Below are 27447 nucleotides of genomic sequence, written 5' to 3'. Positions count from 1 at the left end.
GTCGTCTTGCGGTTGGTTATTTATTGCTGGAGTTACAGGTGAATCCTGCCATCTGGTGGTGGGCTATGCATTTATTTATTTATTTATTAAATACAGAGACGGGTTCTAAAGGATCTTTGATATACAGTACATGTTTTCCTTTTCTGTAAAAAATATATTCTTACACAATGTTTTCTTTCACCTCCCTGTTCAGCAAGGATTATGTGCCAAACACAAATAGGGGAACTGAGGAGTAGGCTACATTAAATGCTTGTTAAATTAACAACACTACTCGAACACATGCCAACAAAGAGGAAACGCGCATGTCACTCGCAGGGGATCATGGGTGTTAGTAAGGAAGTAAAATGGCGGACTTGGCAAACGAAGGTAAGCACTCTCTGAATGCGTAAGGGAACTTAACCTCCTTTACAGTTAATTAATTTGTGTTTGTGTTGTCAAAAATGTGTAGGAAGTATGATGCAACGTACTGATCAGTCGTAGCCTTAAACTAAGTGGAAGTGGTGGAAAGGCGTTGGAGAAACTACTCAGGGTTGTGATCCTGATCTTAGCTAGCAAGCTGTATTTTCATGAGAGGAGGGAGGGGATGGGAGGCAGGCCAATCCGACTCGCAAAACAAGAGAACTAATAAAGCGTTTTCGGAATCATGATTTTGAAGTTAAAATCCTGTCAGTGTAATTTAGAGGCATGCTGTTGTCTTGACATTTTTGATGTTAAGCTTTTAACGATGTAGTCAAGTATGTCAGCTTGGGCCAGGTTGGAACGTTAAGTTGCTAACGTTAATATTAGCTAATTGACGTAAGTGTGCAAACTGGCCATTTTATCATCTATCTAATATTAACCCAACCTTGTTGAATGATCGTAAACCCAGATAACAGCACGTTATTATAAGCAGAGCACGCTAGAGAACCTTCACGATGCCTACTCAGAAATAAAACAACGGTTTTGTGCAAATCTTGTAGATTAACGTTAAACGTAATTTGGATCTCTAGATGTGCTTCTACGTTTTCCATTTGAAGAAGGTGATGGGATGGGTAGTAGTAACGAAGACAACAGTTAAGTGAAAGGTAGCGTTAGCGAAAGTATACGGATTTGGTAATTAGGCTAGGGTTCCGTCTAACGGACATGCATTGTTAATCCGCCTTTAGGATTTTTTCCTTCCGGTTCTAATCCAGCATGTCTCGCTGAGGAAATCAGATGCACTGTTGGGATTTAGATTAGTTGGATCTGACGCTACTGGCGGTCTAAACCAGTTGCGTCTGGACGCTTCCTCTAGGTTTGTAGTCTGACATTCGCATTATGTTCAACCAGCGGGCTCTAACGTACTGCAGAAGTAAAAACGACCTTTTTTTCCCGAGACTTTGAGGTGTTAAAAATTGACATCCATAATTAACTACAGACCAGAGTTTCATGTCGAATATGTTTAGGTCTATTTGTGAAGCAATAATTAAGAACGATTCATACATTTCTGCAAATCGTACCCGGAAAAGATAAGCTGATATCAAGAGGTCACACCCCCTCTACAGCTAAGAGGCTACAGCACAGGTGAATGGAAGAGTTAGAAAGATAAATGTCTATCACATATGTCCACTGGATGCCTTTCTCGGTTTCTTTCTATTCTCAAATAGAAATACTTGCTGTATGTATGTCTGATATTGTCCACTTGACATCAGTGGACAATATCAAGTTTAACATGATGGAGACTTGCCATAGTATCTTCATCACTCCTATGTCAGCTAATGACTCTTCTCCCTGTCCAATGTTTTACCAGGAGGATTGTGAGGTGAGGAGTAACAGTGATTGTTAAAACAAGAGCTAGGGATCAGAGATGACAGCATGGCTGATGAGGGTGAGTGTAGAGAGAAGCTTACAGATCAGAGAAGTGCCAGATGTTATTGAAAAGATGTGTGTATCATTAATTGTCATTGAGGGTTTTTTTGTCTGACATTTACAAATCCCCCATGGCCTCTAAGAAACGGCACACTATGATAAGGAGACCAGTATCCTATGATGACACAGGCTACTGATAAAGATAAAGCATCCTAACATTCTTTGAACTATGTGTGCTTTACATGCTGTACACACCCATACCTTTTCCATTAGTATTGTTTCAATAACAAAGGCAGAACCAGACTGATTAGATCTTGTAAAAGGCTTGACTCTTTGAGTGTATCTTGGGAGGTTTGGAAAATATTTGTCAGGAGTTAGACAAAAGACCCAATGTTTTGACCCTTACTAAATCCTGACCCAACAGGATAGAGAAATTATTGGAGAGGGGCACATTAAAATGTATTTTTTCTTAGTAATTTATATGCTCTTGAATTTCCCCTGGGGATCAATAAAGTATCTATCTATCTATCTATCTATCTATCTATCTATCTGCATTGGGCTATATTAAAGTATCCTGCATTTTCACACAGTTTGGTTGCCATGCTATTTAATTTTTGAGTTTATACTAGTAAAATGAAATGCATTATGGTGTTAGCCTTATTAGATGTAGGGTACTTTTTCATTGTGACTTTTATCAAGAAAATTAACTGTTGATCATTGGAAAGCCATTGAGCACAAAAGATAGCTAAAACTTTAAATTACTCTAGATAGTCATTTCTATATTTCTACAGTAGAGAAGAACATTTATTCCGTTTAAGGGCGTTAAAATGTCTTGGTTCATACTTCAGAGATGCACAGAGCTCATTTTTATTAAATGAGAAATAAAAGCCTAACACAGACTAACCTGAGGGGGAAATCTAGTTTTGCCTTAATACTGACACAACTCTGCCACAAAATGGGGTCATCATCACTTCACTTGCATCACATCACTTGTGGCCCTCAGGGACATGCGAACGCAGTGCTTGTTCACGGACTGTGAAATTAAAGTAACCCGAGTCATACACGTATCTGCAAGCTGAGCCAACATCACCACTGGCTAAAAATAGTCCACAGGCAAATTATACAGGAGCTATGTTTCTTTTGGACATTTCTGTCGTCCTTTAAATACACTAGCCAGCCTGTATGGTCAACATTTTGGCCCGTCTCAGCTGCTGTGGATGAGTAGCACTCAAATATAAGCCCCCTCCGAGTGGCTCGACCTATTCTAGGCTCAGTGAGTGTATCGTCTCATGACTCGGGAGCCTGGCTCCGGGCCACAGAATGATGTGCTACATCTCAGGACTAGTACAGTATTCTCTGATGAAGCAAGCCTTTGGACTGGGGGCTTTGAAACAAACACTAGTTGGACATCTTTGAGTACAACCAGCTAATAGGAGTCAGCCTTTTTGTTTATCAAATTTTCACGCAACACCCAATATAGAAATGATCAGAGGTCTAGCCTTCTCCGTGTGACACACTATTAAGATTATTTGGGAAAGGGCACCATGAAATTGAGTCATTGAAAGCAAAGCCAAATGTTTATTACTGCTAAACAGGTCTCACAATTTGAATTGGATTATATAGAATAATTTGTAATACAAGATTATACTATCATGATACACTATTCACAGTAACAGCCAGTATAATTGCCAGTGAATTGGATTAGCTTAATCACAAAATGTTCAATTGAATATTTAGGTGAGTAATTCCATCTGAACAGCAGTGCTGTCCTCTAACATGCATGTGATATCTCAAAAGTGTTAAACCTAGCAAACACCATGTTGTAACTTGTACGTGTTTATTATAGTGCTTGACATGGGGCTGTTCCCAATTTAATAGACTGGTGATGCATTAGGCTAAGATAACTGAGTTATTAACCATAAACAGAGAACCCCTGAGGTTTGTTATGTTTAAACCAGCTTAATTAAGAAGTGAAGACAGCTCAAGTAATATGCTTGACAGTTGACACTCCAAAAAATTGCAAAAGTGTGCTGGCTCAACTATATATCACCAACAGGAGCAGAAATGGGAATTTAAAGATGTCAGAGCAATGTGTTTTAACTAAGTATTATCGAAAAGAATGGTGGAACTTGGGAGAAGGGTGGAATGGTGTCTCTGCAGGTCTCTCTGTCTATCCTTCTCTCTCTCACTTTGTCAGTCTCTCTCACTGTACCCCTGTTTTTCATGGTGGCATGAAGCTAATAATAATTATAATAATAATACATTTTATTTATGACGCACTTTACATCAATTCAATGACCTCAAAGTGCTACAATGCACTTGACCAAGCCTAGATGCATTTAGCCAGCTATTTCACATGTCCAAGTTATTGGAGCCGATATTGTCCATTTTACTGTATTTGTGTCTATCTGTTGGTATGTGTCACTTCCATTAAGCTATAGCAACACAGATTTTTTTGTATTGCAGAAAAACCTGCCATAGCGCCACCGGTGTTTGTTTTTCAGAAAGATAAAGCTCAGAAGGTAAGGCAGATATATTTCAATAATGAACAAAATTGGCAAAATTGAAATAGATATTATTCCATTATTTAAATAATTATGATTAATTGATGAAGTTGTTGGTTTTCCCATGGATCTGCAGAGGTCTCTGGATGGGTCCAGTGCTGAAGATGGAGAGGGTGAGGAGCTTTAATCTAACCTTTTTGTTCATAAGTATATAAAAGTAAAATTAAGTAAAAAAAACTGTAATCATGCTCACTGGCATCCACTTGTGTTTTAGATTCGGATAAAGAGGACAGTTATAGCCCTCCTGTCAAGAGGGAGAGAACTTCGTCATTAACACATTTCCCACCTTCCAACTCTGGTAACACTTAATTAAAATCAAAATAAAATTTCTATGAATTTATTCAGGACATGGAGTATATTGTTTTTTGTTCATCTGTTCTGATGCATGATTTTTTCCCCTCGCAGTTTCCAAGAATAATGTGTTCATGCCATCCAGTTTCTGCCAGTCTCCAACTGGAAATTCAGATTCAGAACCAGGTTGGGATTTTGTACTCCTTCCAGGCATTGTGCTGGTGGTATGTTTTTCATAAACAAACTAATCTTTGTGCCTGCACATTGTTATTACCAGAGGAGAAGACGGTTGGCTTTCGCTTGAAACCCCCAACGCTGATCCATGGCCAGGCCCCAAGTGCAGGTAGGCACACGTGGTCTGTAGCAGTGTTTTGCTTTGCTACTCCAATCCTTATTAAACCAGGACTGCATAGCTGACAACCAGATTATGGGCCAGTTCCCTGTACATACAGCTCTGGAAAAAAATGAAGAGACCGCTGCACATTTTTCTGATGTCATCCTACAGTTGCTGAGTGACATTTGAATGAGTTGACAGTCATATTTAAAATGAAGAGACCAGAGCAAATTTGAAAATGACCGTCAACTCGTCGAATGTCACTCAGCAACCGTAGGATGACCTCGGGGAAAAAATGTGCTGTGGTCTCCGAATATGGGAAACGAGCCTAAATGTCTAGCCAGTCTAGACTTTCCCTCCTTGAACATCCAGAAAGTAAGTAGCTGTTTATGAGTTAATACAGAAATGCATGCAAACTCTAAACTAAAACAAATGAAAAAAAAATGTGCATCAAGTTTCTGGAAACAGGAAGTCATCTGCTCTCATTTTGATGCGCTGTGCCAGGTTTTGTATGTGTGTCTAACTATTAGCACACTCACCCATTTGTGATTTGTTTTGTGTTTTGTGTTTAATGCGGCTCTTCATCTGCAGGCGTCCCCAGTCAGAAGCCCAAGGAGCAGCACCGGAGTGTCCTCCGCCCAGCCATGCTGCAGGCACCTCCACCCAAGGCCTTCAGCCAGTGCAGTAAGTCAGCTGGGCCAGAGACCAGAACCAGAATCGTAGCGGCGTTCAGGGGACATGTCAGGGGACATTGTTCATTAACACTGGAGATGGCTGTGTCGTATTAGTGGGAGTGAATATGAACGTTAGGATGACAGTAATTTCTTAGTGCTGCTGTTACATTTGATGTAAACTTGGTAATATATTTGCCCCCCTCTGCTATTTGTAGACTCAAAGGGCAGTACCAATGGGCTGAACCAGCAGTCAGAAGGGCCGTCAGATGCTCAGAACAACACCAAGCACTCCAAGGACAGCAAGGAGGACACCGATAAGTCACCGGTGAGACATTTAGGTCTCTGTTTTTCCTTTTTTGCATGCTCTGTCTGTCACACTGTCTATCACAACCTCTGCCATCCTGTATTGAATTCAGTCGAGGGATTGAAAGGATTGAACTTCAAAGTATGTGGGCTGCTGCATGCGCAATGTAGGGTCATGTATAGAGAGAGCCACGGTGTGGGGGAGGTAATTGCTGGGCCTGTTGCGCATGCAGCTGGGCCTGTCCGCTGTTTTGCCTGCCCTTGGCTCTCAAAGCTCAAGGGCATGTTCAAGTGCCGTATGTCATAGTCTGCGAGCAGGATTGGGTTTCACACAGTACCACCCCCCCCACACACACACACACACACACACACACACACACACAGAAGCACATGGCGAGTGCAACTTATTTATAAGATCAAATGGTGCTGATTGTTTCTCCCTGCCTTTGTTCTTCAGGCAAGTGACAAAGCAGAGGATGGAGCCAAGGCTCAGGGGGAGAACACTGTGGGAAAAGGGGCCCCACTGGAAGCCACGTTTGTCTTCGGGCAAAACGTCCGAGACCGAGCCAAGGTTTGGCCTCCTCACATTCTCACAGGGGAGCTGATTCATGTCTGTTCACAATGAGAGAGCGCCTCGGGCCCTGTGGCAGTGTCCTCACTTTGAAATGATTGGATTATTGTTATTGGCATGTGCACTCTTGTCAAGTTCTGTAGCTGACAGCACATTATCAGAAATGCGTTTTTTACAGCCATATCATAACTTGATGTTGATGCTGTCTTTTGCAAGAGCATGCTGTCATGTGGCAATATGTTGTCTTAAGAACATGTCACACTTTACTCAATTTGACATTAAACAGTCTCTTCCACTATCAGTTAAATAGCAGATAATCCAAGTACCACAGGAGTTTGAATACTCCTTGTTTGTATCATCTCAGGTAGCTTGTTAACTCTTAACGCCTCTAGCACGTTGTAATGCAGTCGCAGGGTTACAAAGCATGTTAGCAGTTCCAAAATGAGTACACGCCTCCTCGCGTTGTGAGATGCAAAATGGCCTGTTTCCTGCTTCACAAATGTGCTTACTGTAATACATCTGGGTCATATAAAAATTGTACTTGCTGATTGCCTAACCTCTAGAGAGCTCATGAATACAGTTAATCGAATGCTCTTTCAACAGTTGATATTCCCAAACTTCTTTTCTGTCTGGCAAACTGTCTTTGCAGCCTCTCATTTATCACATGACGTTTTCAGGTAGAGGAAAGCTGTGATTCCTCGAAAAGCAAAGACACAGGGTCGCCATCAACCGATTCAGAGGAAACCAACTACTTTCTACAGTATATCAGCACCACGGGGTAGGTCTCAGCCTTTGTTTGTGTACAGACATTAAGAGTACCTTCTGGTAAAACAACCTGACAGATCTGGTCTTGCGTTTTCCCTGAAGCGCCAGCCGGGCTGCCAACAATGCCGACTCCAGTGCAAAGTTTGTGTTTGGACAGAACATGTCCGATCGTGTCCTGGTAAGAGCTGGGAGATTATTTTTGTCCTGAAGCAGTATCTCTCTGGTGTGTCACCCATACACTGTGACTGTATCTTTCTCTTTCTCTCTCTCACTCTTGCTCTCGCTCTCTCCCCCTTTCTCAGAGTCCCCCTAAAAGCGGTGAGGCAGTAGTGGAGGGCAGTAAAGACCCTCCACCATCTGCTCCAGTCTCTGAGCCAGCTAGCTCCTCACAAGAAAACACCCCAGAAAAGGGTACCATTACTGCTTCTGCTACTACTACTACTGCACACACATACATACACACACAAACGCACACTGTTTCTGCCTGAAAACGAATAGAGCTGCAGTAAGAATTGGCTGTAAGTCAGCAGTTGTCATGATTAGTCATCAATTAAAACAGACCTCAAACAGAACCCAAGGTTGTCTGTGTGTCAAATGTTTGTTGTTTTTAATCCGTGTTCCAGACACCGGCGCCGGTGGCAGCGGAGCAGAGTCGTTGGAGCAGTCTGCTGCTGCCTACACCAAAGCCACGGCCAAGAGGTGCCTGCTGGAGAAGGTGGAGGTTCGGACTGGGGAGGAGTCGGAGAGCAACGTGCTGCAGGTGGGCCACACTGCTGACCTCTGGGGGTCACAGGATACACAGGATGGTGCAGCCTGCAGTGATGGGTTGTGTCAACGTAACGGTGTGCAAATCCTGTGTGACTTTTGGAATGAAATATTCAGACAACCTACCTAAACTATGACAGTTGCTAGCTATTTAGGGTGCTGTGCTGAGCCGAGCCTGTCAGAGGCCAGTCAACAATCAAGCCTATTTAACATTACACAACACAATGCAGGAAACCACAACAATACACTGTTGGTTGGTGGCAGCAGAGACTTTCTAATGAGGAGACACAGCACTCAAAAAATCCTCCATAGAAATGCATGAGGTTGTCTACACATATCCCGCCTCTTCCGCGGCAAAAAAGTCGACATGTACATTGTGCCAATCATGAGTTGTGGTCTCACTGTTGGAGCAAGTTTGGTGTTGTAAAACCTTGCGCACATGCATTTCTGCTGAAATAGATGCCCGATAAGTGCCCAAAAAGCATTACAATATGGCCACTGAGTAGAGGGACTTGCCTAAAAGGTCTTTAGTGGCAGTTGCAAACGTGCTGCATGTTGTACCCAAGATCAGTAACCGCCCTCCTTCACATGCACTGCCAGTATCACCAACAGAGCAGCTTTTGTGAACATTTCACTTGGCTTATCAAGCAGGAACATTCCATCATCAGAGTTTCATTGGATTTGGCCCACGACACCTTCCAAAGGCTCAATAGCAGTGTCTGGCGTCCCAGACCCACTCCCATCTGGCCAATTCTTTGGCCATTCCTCTTTGTTGCTGTGGCTATTTATGATCCAGTCAGCAACATAATCAGGCAAAATGCCAGCCCCTGATGCCAGCACCAACAACTACCACTTCAGAAACACCATGACCAAGATTTCAAAATCTCAGTGTCAGTTCAGGTAACAACAACATGACCCCAAGTAGTTTGTGAATGCCATAGCCATTGGCTTGACGTTTCAGCAGCCTCAGATAGCTCTTTTATAGCTCCTTTCAGTGACCATCCTCAAACCAAAACCCAACAAAAGTGTTGTGGCTGACTTTGCTACAAAGCCTCTAACACCTATCTTCTCTGGTCTTGTGTGTGCTTGCCAGCCACAAACAATAAGCAATATTAATGTTTAGAAAATTACAAAAACCTGATGCTGTGTTGTTTTGGGGATGTTAGAAGCATTTGAAAAAATAGATTTCCTTTCTTTTTTTTCTGTCAGTAGCCAAAGACGCTGCTGTCAGCAGCACACATTTTTAGTAGCACTGAGAATGCATCATGTTGTGTTTTAAGATTTTGTTTATGTTTTGTTTCCTTAGATACAGGGCAAGCTTTTTGTGTTTGACAAGACGGCCCAGTCCTGGATAGAGAGAGGACGAGGACTACTCCGACTGAATGACATGGCGTCAACAGATGATGGAACACTGCAGTCAAGATTGGGTAATAAACATGATTTATATTTAGTTTGTCTCGGTTAAAATTAGACACTTTCTCTATTATTCTCTACAAGGAGCCTTAACATGTGGTCTTATGGCCCTGTTCAACGAGCCTCAAATATCTGCTTCTTTTTCCGAAATGACTTGCTGCAAAATAACTGGAATATGTCTAGATCGTAGTTAAGGTCAGCTGATGTGTTGTGGTCTGTGTGTGCTGTGCAGTGATGAGAACCCAGGGCAGTTTGCGGCTGATCCTCAACACCAAGCTGTGGCCTCAGATGCAGGTGGACAAGGCCAGTGAGAAGAGCATCCGCATCACGGCCATGGACACTGAGGACCAGGGGGTCAAGGTCTTTCTCATATCGGTAAGATTCATGACTCCTCAAAATAGAGACTGGTTGTGGTCAAAGATTTGATTGATGAAAATATTTTTGAAGAGCTAGTTTCTAGTGCTGTAAAGCCAGAGCTGAGTAGTTTTTGTGTTCGGGTTGTCTTTGTCAGTAAGTGTTCATGGCCCGTGTGGTGTCTCTCCAGGCCAGCTCTAAGGACACCGGGCAGTTGTTTGCAGCTCTCCACCACCGCATCCTGGCGCTCCGCAGCCGCGCGGACCAGGAGCCCGAGGTCAAGGTGCCGCTGCCAGAGATCACGCACTCCCATGAGGAGGACAGCGACGAGGAGAACCAGCACACCTCCAGCTCGGGCACGGCTGCCACCCCCGCGTCCGCGTCCACGCCTGCGCCTTCCAGTGGTACGTGCCTGTCATGTCATGTCATGTCAAAAGGACCCAGGTTGGATTGCAGCCTGCTGTCATGTTCCATTCCCACCCAGCCTCTCTCCCACTCGCCTCCTGTATATCTCTCCACTGTCCTATACGATATAGACCCTTTCAACAATAAAAACAAAAACAATCAGGCATGAAAACTCCTCACCTTTCGGCGAAATTCGCCGTTTTGAATCCAAAATAGGGGACTTACGTGGTTCGCGCAGATCTGATGAGAAACTATTGGGGTGGGGTGGGGGGGTGTGGGGTTACAGTTCACACAAATCACGCGCAGACGCAGATGCGTTGTAAGACAAGAGCCCAATTAAAAACTTGTCTGATCCAGCAACGATTATGTGAATGCAGCCCCTATGCATTTAGACTATTAAACAGTGGAAGCTAAATTTTGCCGCGGATGCAACGCGAACAGAACGCTTGCGCCGGAATAGCCTCCCTGTCTGTGTGACTATGCGTCTGAAATGTCAGCTGGAATGTGAGCCCGGCGAGGAGAGATGCTTATTGATGTCACAGGTGAGTTAGTTGAAACTTTCAACTTCTGTCAGAAAGACGTTGAGATTGGTGTAGCAACGTAGCATAGGCTGTTGTTAAAGTTAGCGATATTGGACAGAAATATAGACATAACGAGTTCATTTGATGAAGAATACGTGCAGTTTGAGCCATCTTGATCGACAAAAGGTGAAGCAAATAGGCATACTTTATCAGTATAGCAAAGGCTATGTGAATAACTAAATAGTTGAATTAAATGCTCCTAAACTGGGCTGGTGCGTTTTGTCGAGTTCAGAGACAAAAGCAGTGTTTGACATGGTAATGCTTTCTTTTAAGAAACGTTCAGTTGCCTGATCAGTAGGCCTAGTCTGTGTCCACAGGGTTTAACATGTAATGTGAACACTGTTCACACAACTTTATTGGTTGGTTAAACACACTAGCACAATGCCACAATCTGTAAGTAGCCTATATGCTGCAGGTTAAAACTATTAAAACCAATTTTACAAATTAAAGTTACAAATTAAATAGTCTACCCTACCCAAGTTTATTTATTAACTGGTTTGGTCCAGCAAATATTCAGACTTATCTTATTCAGACTCATTCTAATAGTCTACTATGAAGTGTCCTTTAGGCCTATAAAATCTTCAGAAATGTCTGATAACTTCAGGCATAAAGAAAGAAAGAAAGCTTTGCAGAAAACTCATGTAGATTACTGAGGAGGAGAGGAGGGCCAGGCTGAAGCATGTTGCCAAACAGTGCAAGTGGGCCCCTTCACACTTAGGCCCAAGCCAAAAAGAAGAAATAATACGTTTTTTTTTTTTTTTTGTAAAAATGAGTCATTTTGTAGTTTGTTTTCTTTATAAATCTCTGGTTTTAGGCAACTTCATACTCCATGGAAGCTATGCACTATTGGCAACAATGTCACTCGCGCTTGTTTTGCTATGAAACGGCCATTTTCCTTTTCGCGCGCCCCTCTCACCTTTTTCACCCCTGACCCGTTTTCATGCCTGAACAATGCTTGAACATTCTATTTGGTCTACTTCCTTTGCATTGACATAACATGGAATGTTAAAAAGGAAGCCTTGTGGGGCCAACTATGATGCTGATAATGGAACTCTCTTGAATGGGTCTATGGACCCTTTCAACAAGGTAAACAAAAACAATGCTTGAACATTCTATTTGGGCCCCAATCTACTTCCTCTGCATTAAGATAACATATGGAATGTTAAAAAGGAAGTCTTGTGGGGCCAACTATGATGCTGATAATGAAAATTCCATGAAAGGGACAAAAAACAGAATATTTAAAATGATGCAATGTGGGATTGCCTGATGATAAAGTATTAAAATACACCGCTGAAATGGTCAAGTTTGTGTTGGTTCTGATAGCTGGAGGCTTTCTGATTTCAGCTAGTGCGCTCGTGCTGCAATGTTTGTAAACATGAAAAGTAGGGGTGTAAATCGGAGTCTTCATGACGATTCGATACAATATCGATTTCTTAAGCCAATGATTCGATTATTTTCGATACTTCAGAATTCCCCACGATACGATTCGATACGATTCAATACTCAATATTTTTACATGATATCTATGAAGTTTCAAATAAATCAACAAAAGTTCGGAATGTAGGAGCAGGTATCTAAAGCCTTCGTTATACAGCCTCATGTCTTTGCATATTAAAAAAAAACCCACCCGCAGCTTAGGAGTAGGTAGTGCGCTTACATCGGAGCCATAGACAGAAAAAGAAAGGTCGGAGCTGATGCTGAAAATATATAGGCAAACAAACAGGCGGCAAAATAAACACATTAATCGATACTCTTGCGGACGAATCGATGCATTGAATCGCCGGCTGCATAATCGATGCATCGATATGAATCGATTAATATTTACACCCCTAATGAAAAGGAGTCTGTAGACAACACGTTTGACAGTTTATTGGATTTTCTTTTGTTTTACTTATCTGTGATCAGTATTCAGATTTAATAGATTAGCCTTTGACTGATTATGTTGTCAAATGCCATAATTCATATTGAAAACTGACTTGCAGTTTCCACAGATTTCACAGTACTCCTGTTCAGTTAGAGTTACTCTACAATTTGAACTAGTTCCAATGTTTAGCTTGATGTACATAATTATGCATTATGCACAGTAACTAAATAAGGGGAGAATCTTTTGGCCCGAGCCAGTGCTTGCTGCTTAGACAGAAATGGCTAATGATGCTGAGATTCCCTGCTCTCCTCTGGCCTTGGGCGAGGAGCAGTCTGGAGGATGCTGGAGGTTGGTGTTCTGATTTCCCGCTCTTTGTCTCTGCTCAACAGGTGAGGCTGAAGAAGGAGAAACTCAGTCTACAGAGAGCACATAACCTCAGCTCCTCTCCTGTCCACCCACCTCTCTCTCTCTCCCCCCCCTGTCTATCTATCTATCTCTCTATCTCTCTCTCTCTCTCTCTCCCTGTCTCTCTCTCTCTCTTTCTCTCTGTCTATCTCTCTTTCCCTCTCTCTCTCTCTCTCTCTCTCCCCCCCCCTGTCTATCTATCTCTCTATCTCTCTCCCTGTCTCTCTCTCTCTCTCTTTCTCTCTGTCTATCTCTCTTTCCCTCTCTCTCTCTCCCCCCCCTGTCTATCTCTATCTCTCTCCCTGTCTCTCTCTCTCTCTCTTTCTCTCTGTCTATCTCTCTTTCCCCCTCTCTCTCTCTCTCTCTCCCCCCTGTCTATCTATCTCTCTCTCTCTCTTTCTCTCTTTCTCTCTGTCTATCTCTCTTTCCCTCTCTTTATCTATCCCCTCCTTTCATCTTCCACCCCCCCCCCCCCCTTCCTTTCTCTCTCTGCGGAGCGAAGCAGACTACCCCATTGCCTCAGATGCAGCTCTGTCCTCCTGCAGACGGCTAGCTCCAGGCTGGATCCTATGCAGGCGTTTTCTCCTGCTCCACATCTGTACAGTAGATCTCCACTCATTGGAGGGACAAGGGCCTGTGGAACTGCAGCACCTCTCGCTATGGCTTGCCGAAGCCTCATCATATTGATGAGCGGATGGGCGTCGGAATGGAGGGATCTGTAAAGGTTTGGGGGGGGGGGGGGGGTGACAGAGGATTTATTTGCTTGTGGTTCACATGTACAGATGTCACAGTGGTTCAGATGTACAGTTTGGACAGTATGCATTTGATCTGTCTATCCACTAACTGAAAACAAAACACAGCAGTAGTAGTAGTAGTAGTAGTCCTGAAGGCCTTGAATTGTTTTGAGAGGAAGTGGATGGGCCGGCTCTCAGATCATAATTTTTAAATGTCATTTCACATTTTTTCATGGGAGTAATAGCTGAAATGCCTCTTTATCTTTTATAAAGACAACCTTTTTCTAGCTGTTCTCAGTCTGTTAAGAGATTATCTGCCCTCTGACACTTTGGACACTTTCCGTTCTTTTTCGTTTTATTTCAAAGTCTTGTTTGGTCCACACACACATACACACACACACACACACACACACACACACACACACACACACACACACACACACACACACACACACACACACACACACCCTTCAATAGTATCTTTGACTAAAAGTGACCTCAAATGACCCCTTGGTTTCTTGGTTGCTTAGTACACCACTAAATGATTCTTTTTCACATCATAGTAATGCAGCATCCCCCCCTCCCCCCCTCAGCATTCAGAGCTGTTCTGGAGATGTCAATATGGACAAGCAAACAGGTTTGAAATTAGAAATGGTAGTTCCTACTACTACTGCAGCCCATGGATGAATGCCTCACCCCACCTACCCCATCCCCATCCCTCTTTAACTGTGTTTACAGTAGAAACATATCTCATATCTGCAACCTATACTGCCATTACTTGCTTGTTTGAGAGAGGTGGCATTATTACACACAGAGCAGGCTAATTCAGTGTTCACAAATACAATGGTGTTTGTTCAGTACTTCTTAAAAGAGAGATAGATTAATAAAAGTTGATCTTATTTCCTTCAGTGAAGCGTAGCTACCCTTTTTTTAAATATTTCTTTCCTCAGAGCAGTGAGATGAATACTCTTTAAATCCTTGTATTATATTGTACTCCTCATCTTGTACTACAAAAAAAGCCTTTGATGTGAAAAATATGTATTTTAACTACAAAACCAGTACTAAGAAAAAGACAAAAAAAATTACTTGTAGGAGTATTATCGGGTTTAAGAAGATGTTGAGATCTATATGTATATTACTGAGCAAGCAGCCTTGAGGTGTTGTAAAGATAATCTTCTTTATTTTGTACTCTTTCTGGGCAAACTATAGATTTGTCACTGTTTATACGTGTGAACGTGTTTGTTGTCTTCTTTTTTTGTCTAACACATTCTCTACATTCTGCTCTGCAGCAGAGACACAGGACCGTTCCTTTGGGCACAGGGCTCAGATATGAATGTAAGGCATTCGTCTTTGTTAAAGGGCCGGAATTCTTCAGCACTTTTCTGTATTTCTCTCTTTTTTCCCTCTCCCCCCTTTCTCTCTCTCTCTCTCTCTCTCTCTCTCTCTCTCTCTCTCTCTCTCTCTCTCTCTCTCCCATCAATATGAATATGACTATTTAAATACGTTAGCAGGGGTTGTACATTGATCAAAATGTCTTATTAAGGTCAATGTGAAGTGGTAGATTTCCATCTACAGTACAAATGTTTACACTCTGGCTTTTAAAAAAAAATGTTGTTATTTAGGAGATTGCCCGCACAAGCGCTACTTGCTTCATTGTTTGTGTTCCATTTGTTTCCATTTTGTTTTCTGTTGCCTGCCATTTTGGTTGGGTCCTGGTTCCGGTCATACTAAATAATACAAGTATGTATTGTGAGGACCCCTGAATTGCCTAAACATCTATGGTAAAATTATTACAAAAAATGTTGAAAGCAATACACATTTGCTAAGGTCCTGCAATATGGGTCCGCAGGCCATTGGTTAAAGGAACAGTTACAATCATAATGTGTATGTGCACCGCAGTTCAGCCTCTAAATTCTGAAGTAGGTGTCCTGGCATCAACCCTCAGATCTGATTTTGTAAAATACATATTACATTTTAATCAGGATATTGAAGTGTGATCTGTTTGAATTAGAAGGTGAAGGCCTTTTAGTAATAATTACAGCAGACCTAAAATATACAGAACAGTTGTGATTTACTTTCAGGATATTTTTGATCATTTGTATAGAGGAGCGAAGCTGCAATGTCCTAACCAATCACTTAGCACAGAGAAGTCAAGCGAGAGGTCACATTCTTGGCATGTTCCCTCTCAAAACAGTTGTTTTGCCCAGGCCCAATTCCTCTCAGTAATTAATACATTTTGTGCATATGGGTAAAAATTGTTAGCAAATGATTGATCCATGCAAAGACACATGTAGATAATCCATTACCCATCTTGCTTACCATCAAGCAACATTTTTTCTTTGTTATCGTAGCACAGTGTAGATGGATGTAAAAGCAGGTTAATCTGTGTGGCTTTTACCTGTTATGCTCTCAATTTAGACATGCGTGCAGTCACGATGGAAATGGGCCGAGAACAAAATGCTCTTTAACATTCATATCTTAACCACGTGTACCATACATGTTTCTGGAACCACACACTACATATTCACTTGTGAACAACGCACTCTCATCAGGTGCTTCACTGCGTCATTGAGAGCACTGTGGTCTCTTTGTAAACATCAGGTAGCTCTGCCCCACCACACTAAGGGTACCTCTTTAGTGGAAACGTGATTCAGCCCAACCCAAAGCCCAGTACTGTAAAATCTTTTGGAGCATCGAGCGAGTGAGCTCCTGCTCCTAAACCGCTTTGCACAGGCATGAGACCTCAAATGAACCTGCACCCCTTTTGAGTGGTTTGGTTTCTATGAGTAGGAAAATCCTTTTCTTTTTGCTCAGTTGTGTTGACCTTTGCCCTTCTTCCCTCTGTTGGTTGTCAGTGGCTTTAAGTGGTTAGTGCATCGTTCTATAATTTCTCCCCTTTCCTTGAAGAAGCACCTAGACCTGTTTTTGTCCTGGTCAGTCAGTTTGCCTTTGATGGGGTATAGGAATGGATTGTTGTTGTTGTTTTTTTAACCTGTGAACAGATTATTGTTTATTCATACTGATATGAGTCAAAAGAGCTTCAACCAAGAGCTAAGGAGTTGGGAGATTTCAAACTACAGGATCTACAGGACCTGAAAGCTAGGGAGTGGTCGACTTGCCCTGCCAACAAACGACCTCTCTGTCGCGCCACTAATTTCGATTGGGCCGTGCAGTCAACCTCTTTGTGGGGAAATGCCTCTTCTGACCATTCAAAAAAAAAAAAATCTGTGTACATTGTGTCTTTGCTTTGAGCTTCAGCAATAAAAGTAAAACAAAAAATAAAACAATAATGAAAAAAAGTTCAAAGCAGCTAACTGCTGAAACATGTCGTTATGTAAAAGTTTATGTACAATTGTCATATCAAATGTATTTGAGAATTACATTAAAATTTTTAACAGTAACATTTTGCCTTTGCCTTTTGTTTTGCTTTCTGAAATGAAATTCTTCCTCCTGCTTTAAGCTGCTCAATCTAGTAAAATGTGTCATAGAGGCCACCAGATGGCACCCTTGGGCTAGTAGCAGATGCAAGTGAGGTGAGCAGTATGTTCCCAGATGAGCTGTGAAGGCTTTTCAGAACAAATTTGAAGTAGAGTTCAAGGTACATGTTTTCCAGATCTCTCAAGAAATCCTTTGATTTGTGACATTCGTTTTCATATAATTAGGTGACGGTAGAGAAAAGGCACTTGGCTAATGTCAGTCAATATGCCCTCGTGTTCCAAAACTGTCATCGGAATTTATGTAATCATCTGTCATTAGGCTTTTTAATGCCTATGCTTTGGTCAGAAACAAGTGGTCTACAGTTTACATCTGTAAACCATCTCAGCATCTTTAGGCAAGTTGGTAAATGACTGCTATTTTGTTTTGCAGAGGCAATGACAGAAAATGTGTTATTAAAAATATAAGGTAAATCTTTTCTAAAATAGGTTGACCAACAATCATTTAAACTCAAGATGGCGCTGGTGTTTTAGCTGTTTGTTGTATTTTACTGTACTCAGGCAATCTCATATTTTTATATACCTGTTTAGAAGATTTGAAGACATTTGTCACCTTTGTTGCACTCATAGCGAGAGGAAACGAAGTTCAATGTGGAAAACTGCCTCCAGATTCAAAAGATTTCAAATTTCACCTAGCAAATTTAGACTGACAGCAAAGTTTATATTTTTTTAATCTAGGCTATTTTTTCTCGAGTTTTTCCACCATTGATTTTGTTTATTTACATAATCACGAAATGTGGCGATACGAGAAAAACCTGATTGAGATGGCAAGGTAAAGGGTTTTCTGTCGGCAAAGACTTTTCATGTGAAAGACAAGCTTTCCAGCAATAACTGACTTGAAGGTTTTGAAAAGTACCAGGAGTCCAGGACATCTACAGTTCCTCTGCAGTCAATATAACACCTTCTTATGTTTAGAATGTGCTTTTACCCCTCCACAAGTCTGGAGGCCTGCCCTTAATAAAATCATTGTATCCCAACAGAACCTTGTAATAGTACTTGGGTCGCTTGCACAGAATATTTTTTGTATGAATTACTGTATATGGTCCTGTTCAGATAAATCCTTTTTAACCCCAAAGATGGTGAAACACATTCTGCCAACGAATAGCTCTTTACCTTGCTTCCATTTAGAACCTTCTGTAGCCAGGTACAACAAAGCTGCCATGCTGCGATTAAAGGTATTTATTGATGTTTAAAGCTCCTCAGGCACCAGTATTACGACAGATGAGTCCTGAGTTGACACTTGTAATTGCGAGATAAATCAGTGTATGTGACTGCATTGTGTATCCCAGAATAATAGACATTAGCCATGAGGATGGTGCATAAAAGTACACCAGGATGTGGAAAAAAAGGTTTTGGCCAGTGTTCAACTCTTAAATGGTTTCTCAGAATTTTTCTGAAAAGCTTGTCTTGTCCAATTTGGCCAAAGTGAGGCATAGGCTACTGTAAATGCAGGATCTCAAGATGTCTTCCACATGTGGTCTTCTCAGCACTCATCTACCTGATTCGAGTAGACTCATAATAACATGTAATGATTCAATCTGACTTTTTGCTCTTTAACTTACATTGTATTCAATTAAATCATCTCTCAGTATTAAGCAGGTCACTGGCATCTGACCAGGACTTCTCTTGCCTGAATGACCTTCTAAGGTGATGTGAAAGATGAGTGGATCTGATAGATAGATAGCTACTTTATTCATCCCGAGGGAAATTGTAAATCGGATCTGCTGAGGTCTAAATCACTGAGTTCACAGTTACGGTAACAGTGATACTGAGTATCACTGAGTTCACAGTTACGGTAATATAAACTTTAGCTCCACTAGTGTTCGGCTCAGTGACTAATATTTTGTTAATTTCTCTCTCCTATCCCCCTCAACCACCCCGATTTAGGGTGTCACAAATGTGCCAACAGAAGGCAAGTCTCCCACAGCACCACATCTAGGATGCATCTGATGTTTACGTCAAAGAGGTTTGGCCCCTTGCTTTGTGCATATGAAAACACTTAATTATTCATGCCTTCATGTTTAAACATCCAGGCCCTGGGAGAGTGCAGTGGCCCTTCCTGACGGGTGGGACACGGCTGGCCGCTGAAGCCTGAACGCGGGCACCGGAGGTGGACAGCTCCTGATGGACAGATGGACAGACACGGACACACACACATGGTCAGGGGGTTGAGGGATGGATGTTGTGGAGCGAGGAGTCTCCTGACAGCACCTCTTTAAAATGCCAGTCTAAACAGAGGGATACTGTGGTGTGGTGCGCCTCTTCTCTCGCCCACAGGGCCAGAGGTGATGGAGGTGCTTGTCAATGGCTGAATGTGCTTGGACAAAAATAGCTTTGTGTGTGTGTGTGTGTATGAGTGTTAGTGTAGTGTGGAGATTCTGTCGTGGAGTATGTGTGTATGTATGTATACTGTATATGTGTGTGAGCGAGAGAGAATAAGTGTGGGTTTCATTTGAGCTGAGAGACACTCTGTCCAGCGGATTATCCCAAGATGATATTTTGGACCTCATTCAAATGTTTATACCTTTTGATGGCTGTGCCTAGACCGATATACACAGTGGTTCTCATGACTAAGAAAGATAACAAATAAAGGGACAGGGGAGGGTTGTATCCCCAGCCAGGGCTTTCGTTTTGTGTCTTATGTAAGCAAACCAGAGAGGAACAAGAATAGCGGACTCTCGCGCGTCCCTGTAATGATGGCCATATTTATCTCTTCCATAATTTTGTTTTTGTTGTAACCATGGCCGCATGGAGCAACGCTAGATGCTGCTCAGACCAGATCTCACTCATGCCTCACAGAGAGTAATTTTCCAGGTTTTTACTTTCAGGAAGGAGAGAAAGCCATGTATCAGTTTTGTATGACTCTTCATGTCTAGTAGTGACCATAAATGTCTACAGTCACTGCTATTTTTAAGTGCTAAAGCTTAGGACTTTATGTGACAAGGTATGAAATATATTTGAAAGGGCAGAACGTGTTCCATTGGATATACTGTAAACATTTTGTGTGTTCATGGAGTTGCTTTCTTAATTGTATGTTTCTGTCGAGTAACTTGACATTTTCAGCATAATGTATATTAAATATAATCAGAAATCCTAAATTATGTAAAGCAGGCCTTGATTTAGAGGGGTTTTTTTTACCCTAATGACTTCATTACATTGTATGATTTGGGGACTGATAGCCTGTGCAGTTTCAACTAATTGGTCTGAACTCCAAGATCAGTTTATGGTCTTGTTGAGAGCGTATTTGTTTCCGCTATTTGTCTCATCCGAAGTTCTTTGTCCCAATGAATAACCTGTTTGTTCATTTCTGTTGACTAGCATAACATGTTACATTCACACTGCTGTTTTGAAAGGTGTGATCAATCTTTCTGAAGATTTGGGACCTTTCCAAGGAAGCAAAAGTACAAACCACCTAGATGTTGATTAATGGCAGATTATCAGTGTCTCAACAGCATGTTAATCTTATTGGTCATATTAGGCTACCAGAAGAGATGAGATGACTGTTTGAACCACATTAGTCCAGTTATGACAAAATGTTTTTAACATAGACCATGAGATGTGATAGTATATTTTTACTACTATATTTCTCTTAAGACTCAGTCAGGACGATGGCAAATCAGGATCCAGGCTTTATTATTTTCAATGAGGGGCCAGTGCCCCTCAAGGGAGAGATGGCATGTTTGTGTCACCCCATCATGAGTTCCACCAGTATTCTCAGTATTCTCAGTATTCTCTGACTATACAGAAACAGTCTACCATATTTAAAGTTATACACAAAGAGAAGGAGTGACCTACTAGTATGAATATGCAATGTAAAGGTGGGGATGTGGCCTTTTGGTAAAACTACCCCCTTTCCTGGGAAGTCCTTCAGAGGCCTGACCCCTCACTGTGTCTACAAACATTAACATTTCACACCTGGTGATAAGCAAAAGGCCTCTAGACAGGCTTTCATTGAATTCTAATCCTTCAAAGATCAACAATGGATACACTGCATACAGACCAAAAACACACACAGGGTACACATGGGTACAAAATCACAAATGACCATAAGAACTACACAGTATGTACATTTACATAAATGAGGCTGATCCACAACACTTTCAAATGCATATCTCATAGTTTAGCATGCTCTTCATCAGAATACACCCTCTGTCGGTGTAACTTGTTGTCTGTTACATGGAGATAAAATAACGTTACAATATATGTTTATTTTTACTCTATGAAGGTCATGCAGATCTAATGGGTATGGAAACCACGTACTGATGGAGAGTTCGGTCTTGATGGCTGATGTTTCCTAATGAGAGAAAAATTCAGTTAAAATGAGTTTAAATTACTTTTAAATGAACCCATTTAGTTCTCCTCACACTGCATTCATTTGGTTGTACAATTGGTGCTTATGACGCACCAAAGGTTTTTTTTTTTTCTACTTGAAATGCAGAGTAGCTATTGTAATGTCATCATGAGGTGATGGGGTAAGAGATCAGGATTTGGAGGGTAAGCTTCAGCCAGTTCGAATCCCAGCTGGCTGCCACCATCTTTATAACATTTTCGTCTGACATTCTCATTTCTGGCACCTTTTTCACAAACACGCCTAAGGTGCCACATTTCCAATTGACCCCTTCAATGTTTGTAATCCATCCAGAGCCTAGGATGGTGATGTGTGCACAGCATGCGTCAGAAAAATGGCGCAGCTAATAGGCCGGTATGTTGAGCTGTCAAGGTATGCACTGTCATTGTTACCCAAGAGCTGAAAAACCATACTTTAATAAATTAGTCTTAGCTAATGGTGATTGTCTGCCTGATCATGAACTGATAACAGAATGGGTAGACGACAACAGAGTGTATACATGCAAATAAGTAGAACAAGTAAGCATTTTTCTTGACGTTTCCTTGACGTTTCAGTCAATTCACACACACACAAACAATTCAATAGGATGGAAAGCTTTCTGACCCCAACATGCGCACACCTTTTCTGTGACGTGGACCATGAAGGGGTCTATAGACTTCTGAAGTTCGCCTACAAAAAAGCTGCCATCTTTGCCCATATAAGGAGATCTTGCGAATCTTGCGATTTTGACTGGGGAAATAACATGGGGATTGTGAATTTTTTAATTTTTACCACACTAAACTCTCGCTGGGATGAAGAAGTCTAAAATGCAGACATTTTGCTCAACAGTTTTGTCCTCTGCCTTGTAGTGAGTACTGTGATCTTTGGTATGTTAAGATGGCGAACTTTGATTTTTGCCACCCCAGAGCTAACTTGCAGTGCAACTTTTCATATGTAGTTAGCTTCCCGGCCTCCGGATCTCCTTATATGGGCAAAGATGCCAGCGTTGGGTACTTTTTCTAGGCGAACTTCAGAGGTCTATGGCCACAAATTATTTCAACTGTGTGGATTGGCTGATCCTTCCAGCAGGAAACTGCCAACGCAACCACCAATACGCAATGACGCCATAGGCTGCAGCTCATATCTCTATTTGCTTCCTCGGTTCTTTGCTCCTACAGCTCCTGCCCCAGAAATTCCTCAAAACTTGACGTCATCAAGAATGTCTCATTTGGAGAGAGGATCTTTAAGCACCATATGAGATATGGCACAGGAAGTGCGTCATATAGCGAAAAGTCACATACTCCGCCAATCCACCAACCGCCAATCAGTAGCATCACCATACCAGAAATGACAGCTGAGGGGGCGCTGTGGCACAACAGGCTACAGTGCCTGTACCATATTCGAGTCCAAGTGCCCACAGGGACCCAGGTTCGAGTCCGACCCAGGTCATTTCCCGATCCCACCCCGTATGTCCCTTCCATTCACCACCTGTCAGCCCCAAAAATGTACCTAAAAAAAAGTGACAGCTGCAAGCAGGCCTACTTCACCTTCTGATAGCTTATAGCCTATTTTATTTAAGTGTTTATGAAGCTGAGGAACACTGAGCCCAGCGAAACGCCATTTTGAAAACGATGGTTGTGGTGAATTTCAAACTTTTTTGACTGAAGCAGCTAGTCAGGCAATGGGCCATAGAAATGAACAAAAGTGGTACTTTCTCCCTTTCTCTGGTTCTAATTAATACCTCCATGTGATAGGGTGACACACAATGGCAGAGGTGATTCACATTTCCATTTCCTACAAGGCAGACTCTGACTGCCTGACTCACCCATGCTGGCCCAGTCATGTTTATGCCTCATGGAACGCTTCAATGCAGAGGAAGTCGACCCAAACATGTGAGCATTGCCATGATTGATCGTGTTTGTGTTTCTATGAAAACACGATACATGTGCCTCACAGACAGATTTGCATTTGTGGCTTTCTTTGATCTTTATGGAGCGTGTGAGACTGTTTGTGAGCTGACAGCACTGAGGTCACTCACACATGCTACATGGCAAATGTCAAACAACACCTTTCTTAGGTGAATACAGCAGGCATTTGAACGCTAGCTTTACCTCAGGTTTCAGTGCAGCCTGCAGTGTTTGATGTTACTTTGTGTTGTCAATGTGCAATGTTTTATCAGTTAGCAATAGTTCAGTTTGAGAATAAAGCCTACAGCTGTTTCAGGAATCTTGGTGTACGTTTTACAAAAATTTTAGATTTGATGAAATTGCATTTGGCGGTAGTTGGTACTTGGAAGTACAAGTGAGGGATTCCTTACATGTTCTTTTCACTTTCATATTCATTTCAAAGACTCATATAACTAGCATGGAAAATATGCAGAGATTTCCTCACATTCGTCAGAATTTTCTAAACAAACCTCAGTCATTGCACAGGAAATGAGCCACACCACCATCGGTTCCACAGGTGGAAATAAAGGGGAGTGTAGTCCTAAACCACTCTAGAGCAAACAGACAAATCAGACAAATTACAGGAAAGGCTTTGGTTGTGTTTTTTGGGAGAATTAGGGGAGACTAACCAGGCCCCTGAAAATCAGAGGAGCGAAGCGGTGCTGGCTCTTGCAACAGGAGCTGGATGCTTTAACCACCAGTAACACCAGCAGGCCGCTGTGCCTCACTCTCTGGTATCCTCTATTGGTTTTTATCACCTCACGCTTGACCGGTGGTAGCTGGGGGTTAGAGTCAGGATAAATAGAGCGTTGTGGCCCTCACCGTGCTTACGCTCCGCATCACTGAGAGCAGGCCAAACAGACGGAAAACCTTGAGCGCCTCTAACCTGCATACCGCAGCACGGGGGGAAGCACACACAGCAGTGCTTGGTGTTGTTTGGCCGTTGCAGGGCAATGATGCGATGACAGCAGTGGCCAAATATTGAAAAGAGGCATTGTGGAATGAAGGCTCCTTGGGCATTTTTTTGGTTACCCTAACATTTATGCCTGTTTGTCGAACTCTAGACAAAAGGCTCCCCTATCTGAGTGATTGGTTGGTAATTCTGGTAATTTGTTGTTTTCATGCAGCAAATTTGACATATCCATTCAAGGTTAAACAACTGAGTGCGTGGGTGGACGGTACACATCATTTTGTCATCATATAGATTGGGCCAGACAAGGTCTCACTGCATTATGGTGAGAATGTTTTTTACTCCCTACCCACTCTATTATGATCCTAACCTCAAATTGGTTTCTTTAGGGAGTGTGGTTGGACAGATGGATAGTATATTTGACGGGTGACTGAATGTCCAGTTTTTAAGGAGGATAGAATAAGGAAAGGAAGCAGTCCTTTCACCGCAGAATCTCATAAGAATCACAGATATTTAGGTTCACGAGGTGAACCATATGTATTCTCTCCACCAATGCACTGAGCCTGCTGATTTCGGTCATTAATCTGGTGGTTCAGGAGTTCTTCAAAAAAATCAAATCCAGATATTTGGCACAAAATGAATAGCACTGCTGAGCATATTTATAGACACTAGAAATACATATTGTCATACTTTTTCTCTCTCCAAATCAGATGTCTCCTTTTGAGGTCCTAGTGTGAAGGTAATCTGAGACGTTTGACCACTGCTGCTTGAAACTTTTCAATTTTGTCCCGCTGCATGGTGCACTTTCACACTAGCCACAGCGGTGCTTTGCTGACAGTACCTGTCTGCGAGATTTCCTTTAATGCTGACCTAAGAAACTTTTGTGTGCACAGACCAGAAAGTCTGGGGTTTTGAAAATGCATTTTAACTAGCCATTGCTTAACAATACATCACATTCTCCCCAGTTGAGTCCATATGCTTGCAAATGTTGGCTCTTACTCCATTGAAGAGAGTAGCCATTCCTTCCTGAACTGGCCTGGCATACATACTTAACAGAGCCTGAAAATCATTTGAAAACCAAGATGCCACTCGGGTCATTCTATGTTTTTAAGTCACTCTATTGTGCGAGGGAAAGCTTTGTTGTGGTTTGAAGATGTAACGAATGAGGACGATGCTGAGGCAGGAAAAGCAGAAAGCCCCCCAGAAATTTGCATCGGGCCACAGATTACTTTTTTTCAGAGTGAGAATTGAAATTAGGTCACTTTTGGTTCCACTTGATTAGATGTGGCACAGAATTCAGAGTTACCCCCACAAGGTTAGCATTTGTATGAACAGTGAATGAACAGTGAGCACTGAAAGGACTTCCGCTGAAGGGCACCACCATATTTATAAATGAATATGTTGAATACCTGCAAAAATCTGATTGGACTGGTTCTGCTTGGCTGTGGGGTTTATCCATTTCACCTGCCTTATTTCCATGGCCTTTCAACTCTCAAGAGGCTCAGGAAACAGAGTAGCTCTGATTCCGTCACTTCTGCGCAGACCAACAGGTTTTAGCTTGCCCAAAGGGCACATTTCTTTTATATATATTTCCTTTTCTTTGAGGGGGGAGGGAGGTCCAAAACTAATTGTCAAAACTCAGCATATTTCCCACTATCACAACTTTCCCAACTATTGCCTCATTATTCCTGATTCAACCAAATAGTATTGTTTCTTTTCTGCCTAGGATATGTTGCTCCCAGGTATGTGCTATGCACTGACATTATTCTTTATATCATGTTATAACTATAATTTCCAGCATCTACTTATTGCACATTCACAGGAACCATATCTGCTTTAACATTTAATGATTGCTTTTAAACATGTGGTATTCTGTATCTTTCACATTTCTTTTGACTCCGTTGAGTGTAGTATTCACCTTATATTATTAACAAAGTATTAATATTTATGCTGTATGTGTGATCAGCAGCAGAAGTTATTATTACATTTTTGGCAAGTGGTTCAACCCGTGTGCTTCAGTTGAGTGAAGTTCGTATGTTGAGGAAAAAAGACACACTGTGGCTTTTTAAGCCGATAAAGTTTATTAAACAGTCATGGAAGTATGTAATATATAATATATAATACACATTTTGACCCATTTGGCACCAGGTTATTCAATAAATAAATGTTCCTCTTTGTCAGTGATGCAATCTAAATAAATAATCATAACTTATTCTTTAATAAATACAGAAAAAAACCTTTAACAGATGCATTGCATCAACTTTTCTGAAGTCAGTCGACAGGGTCGAACAATGCCAGAATGCCAGGTTGAAAGCCACATGAGACTTGAAGAGGATAACCGAGTCTGGAAGCACAATAAGCATAATGGTGGGGAAACCAGATAGTTTAGTGAGATATTAGACACCTGATTAGACATCAGATGTCATCCAGCAGCGATTAGAATGGGACACTGAGAAGACCTTCAAATATTTTCCTCTTTATATTTGTTTTCATAATTTATATCAATTAGGATAATAAAGCGGGAGAATTTGGACAGACATCATAAGCAGGTACTGTCATTGAGATGCCATTTTATAAAAAAGACTGATGCCTTGGTGGCATGCAGCTTAAGACTAGAAATGGTTTGCTGATCTATCAGCAGTAGATTAGAAGTTTTGTCAAGCAAGGGGATTACAGCCCATTTGGGTCAAATTGGATAAAATAAAATCACAGTGTTCAGTGAAAATGATAATAAGTGGTCCAAATTCTTTCATTGGTTTAGTTGACCATCATCACAATGAACAGCGAATTGTTACATGCCACGATGATGCCATAAACCATCTACATGCTACAAATGATAATAAAAAAAACATGAGCTTTCACCTCACTGCATGCTTTAACTCCCAATGCACTGAAGACACAGTCGAATGTATCAGTCTCG

At 41.8% G+C, this 27447-nt stretch overlaps 1 protein-coding gene across 2 annotated transcripts; it reads left to right on the top strand.

The window, feature by feature from the left end:
* Positions 1-335: 335 nt before the first annotated feature.
* ranbp3a (RAN binding protein 3a) lies at positions 336-17251 on the top strand. 2 transcript variants are annotated; one of them, XM_076278668.1, is made up of 18 exons: positions 347-366; positions 1769-1846; positions 4294-4349; positions 4468-4504; positions 4606-4689; positions 4797-4868; positions 4960-5025; positions 5608-5700; positions 5906-6015; positions 6451-6564; positions 7242-7342; positions 7432-7507; positions 7632-7740; positions 7953-8089; positions 9401-9521; positions 9740-9882; positions 10052-10265; positions 13101-17251. In XM_076278668.1, the coding sequence occupies exons 2-18, from the start codon at positions 1834-1836 to the stop codon at positions 13142-13144; spliced, it is 1590 nt and encodes a 529-aa protein (XP_076134783.1). In that variant the 5' UTR covers positions 347-366; positions 1769-1833; the 3' UTR covers positions 13145-17251. The 2 variants fall into 2 exon arrangements, with proteins under 2 accessions (XP_076134782.1, XP_076134783.1); XM_076278667.1 differs by lacking the exon at positions 1769-1846 and having other exon boundaries at positions 336-366.
* Positions 17252-27447: the final 10196 nt, after the last annotated feature.

The sequence above is a fragment of the Alosa pseudoharengus genome, unplaced genomic scaffold, assembly GCF_046254945.1.
Source record: "Alosa pseudoharengus isolate Yale_2024_CS ecotype anadromous, Long Island Sound unplaced genomic scaffold, YU_APseudo_1.1 YU_APseudo_1.1_scf_11, whole genome shotgun sequence".
NCBI classification, from domain to species: Eukaryota; Metazoa; Chordata; class Actinopteri; order Clupeiformes; family Clupeidae; genus Alosa; species Alosa pseudoharengus.
This window is presented reverse-complemented; position numbering and strand designations above follow the sequence as displayed.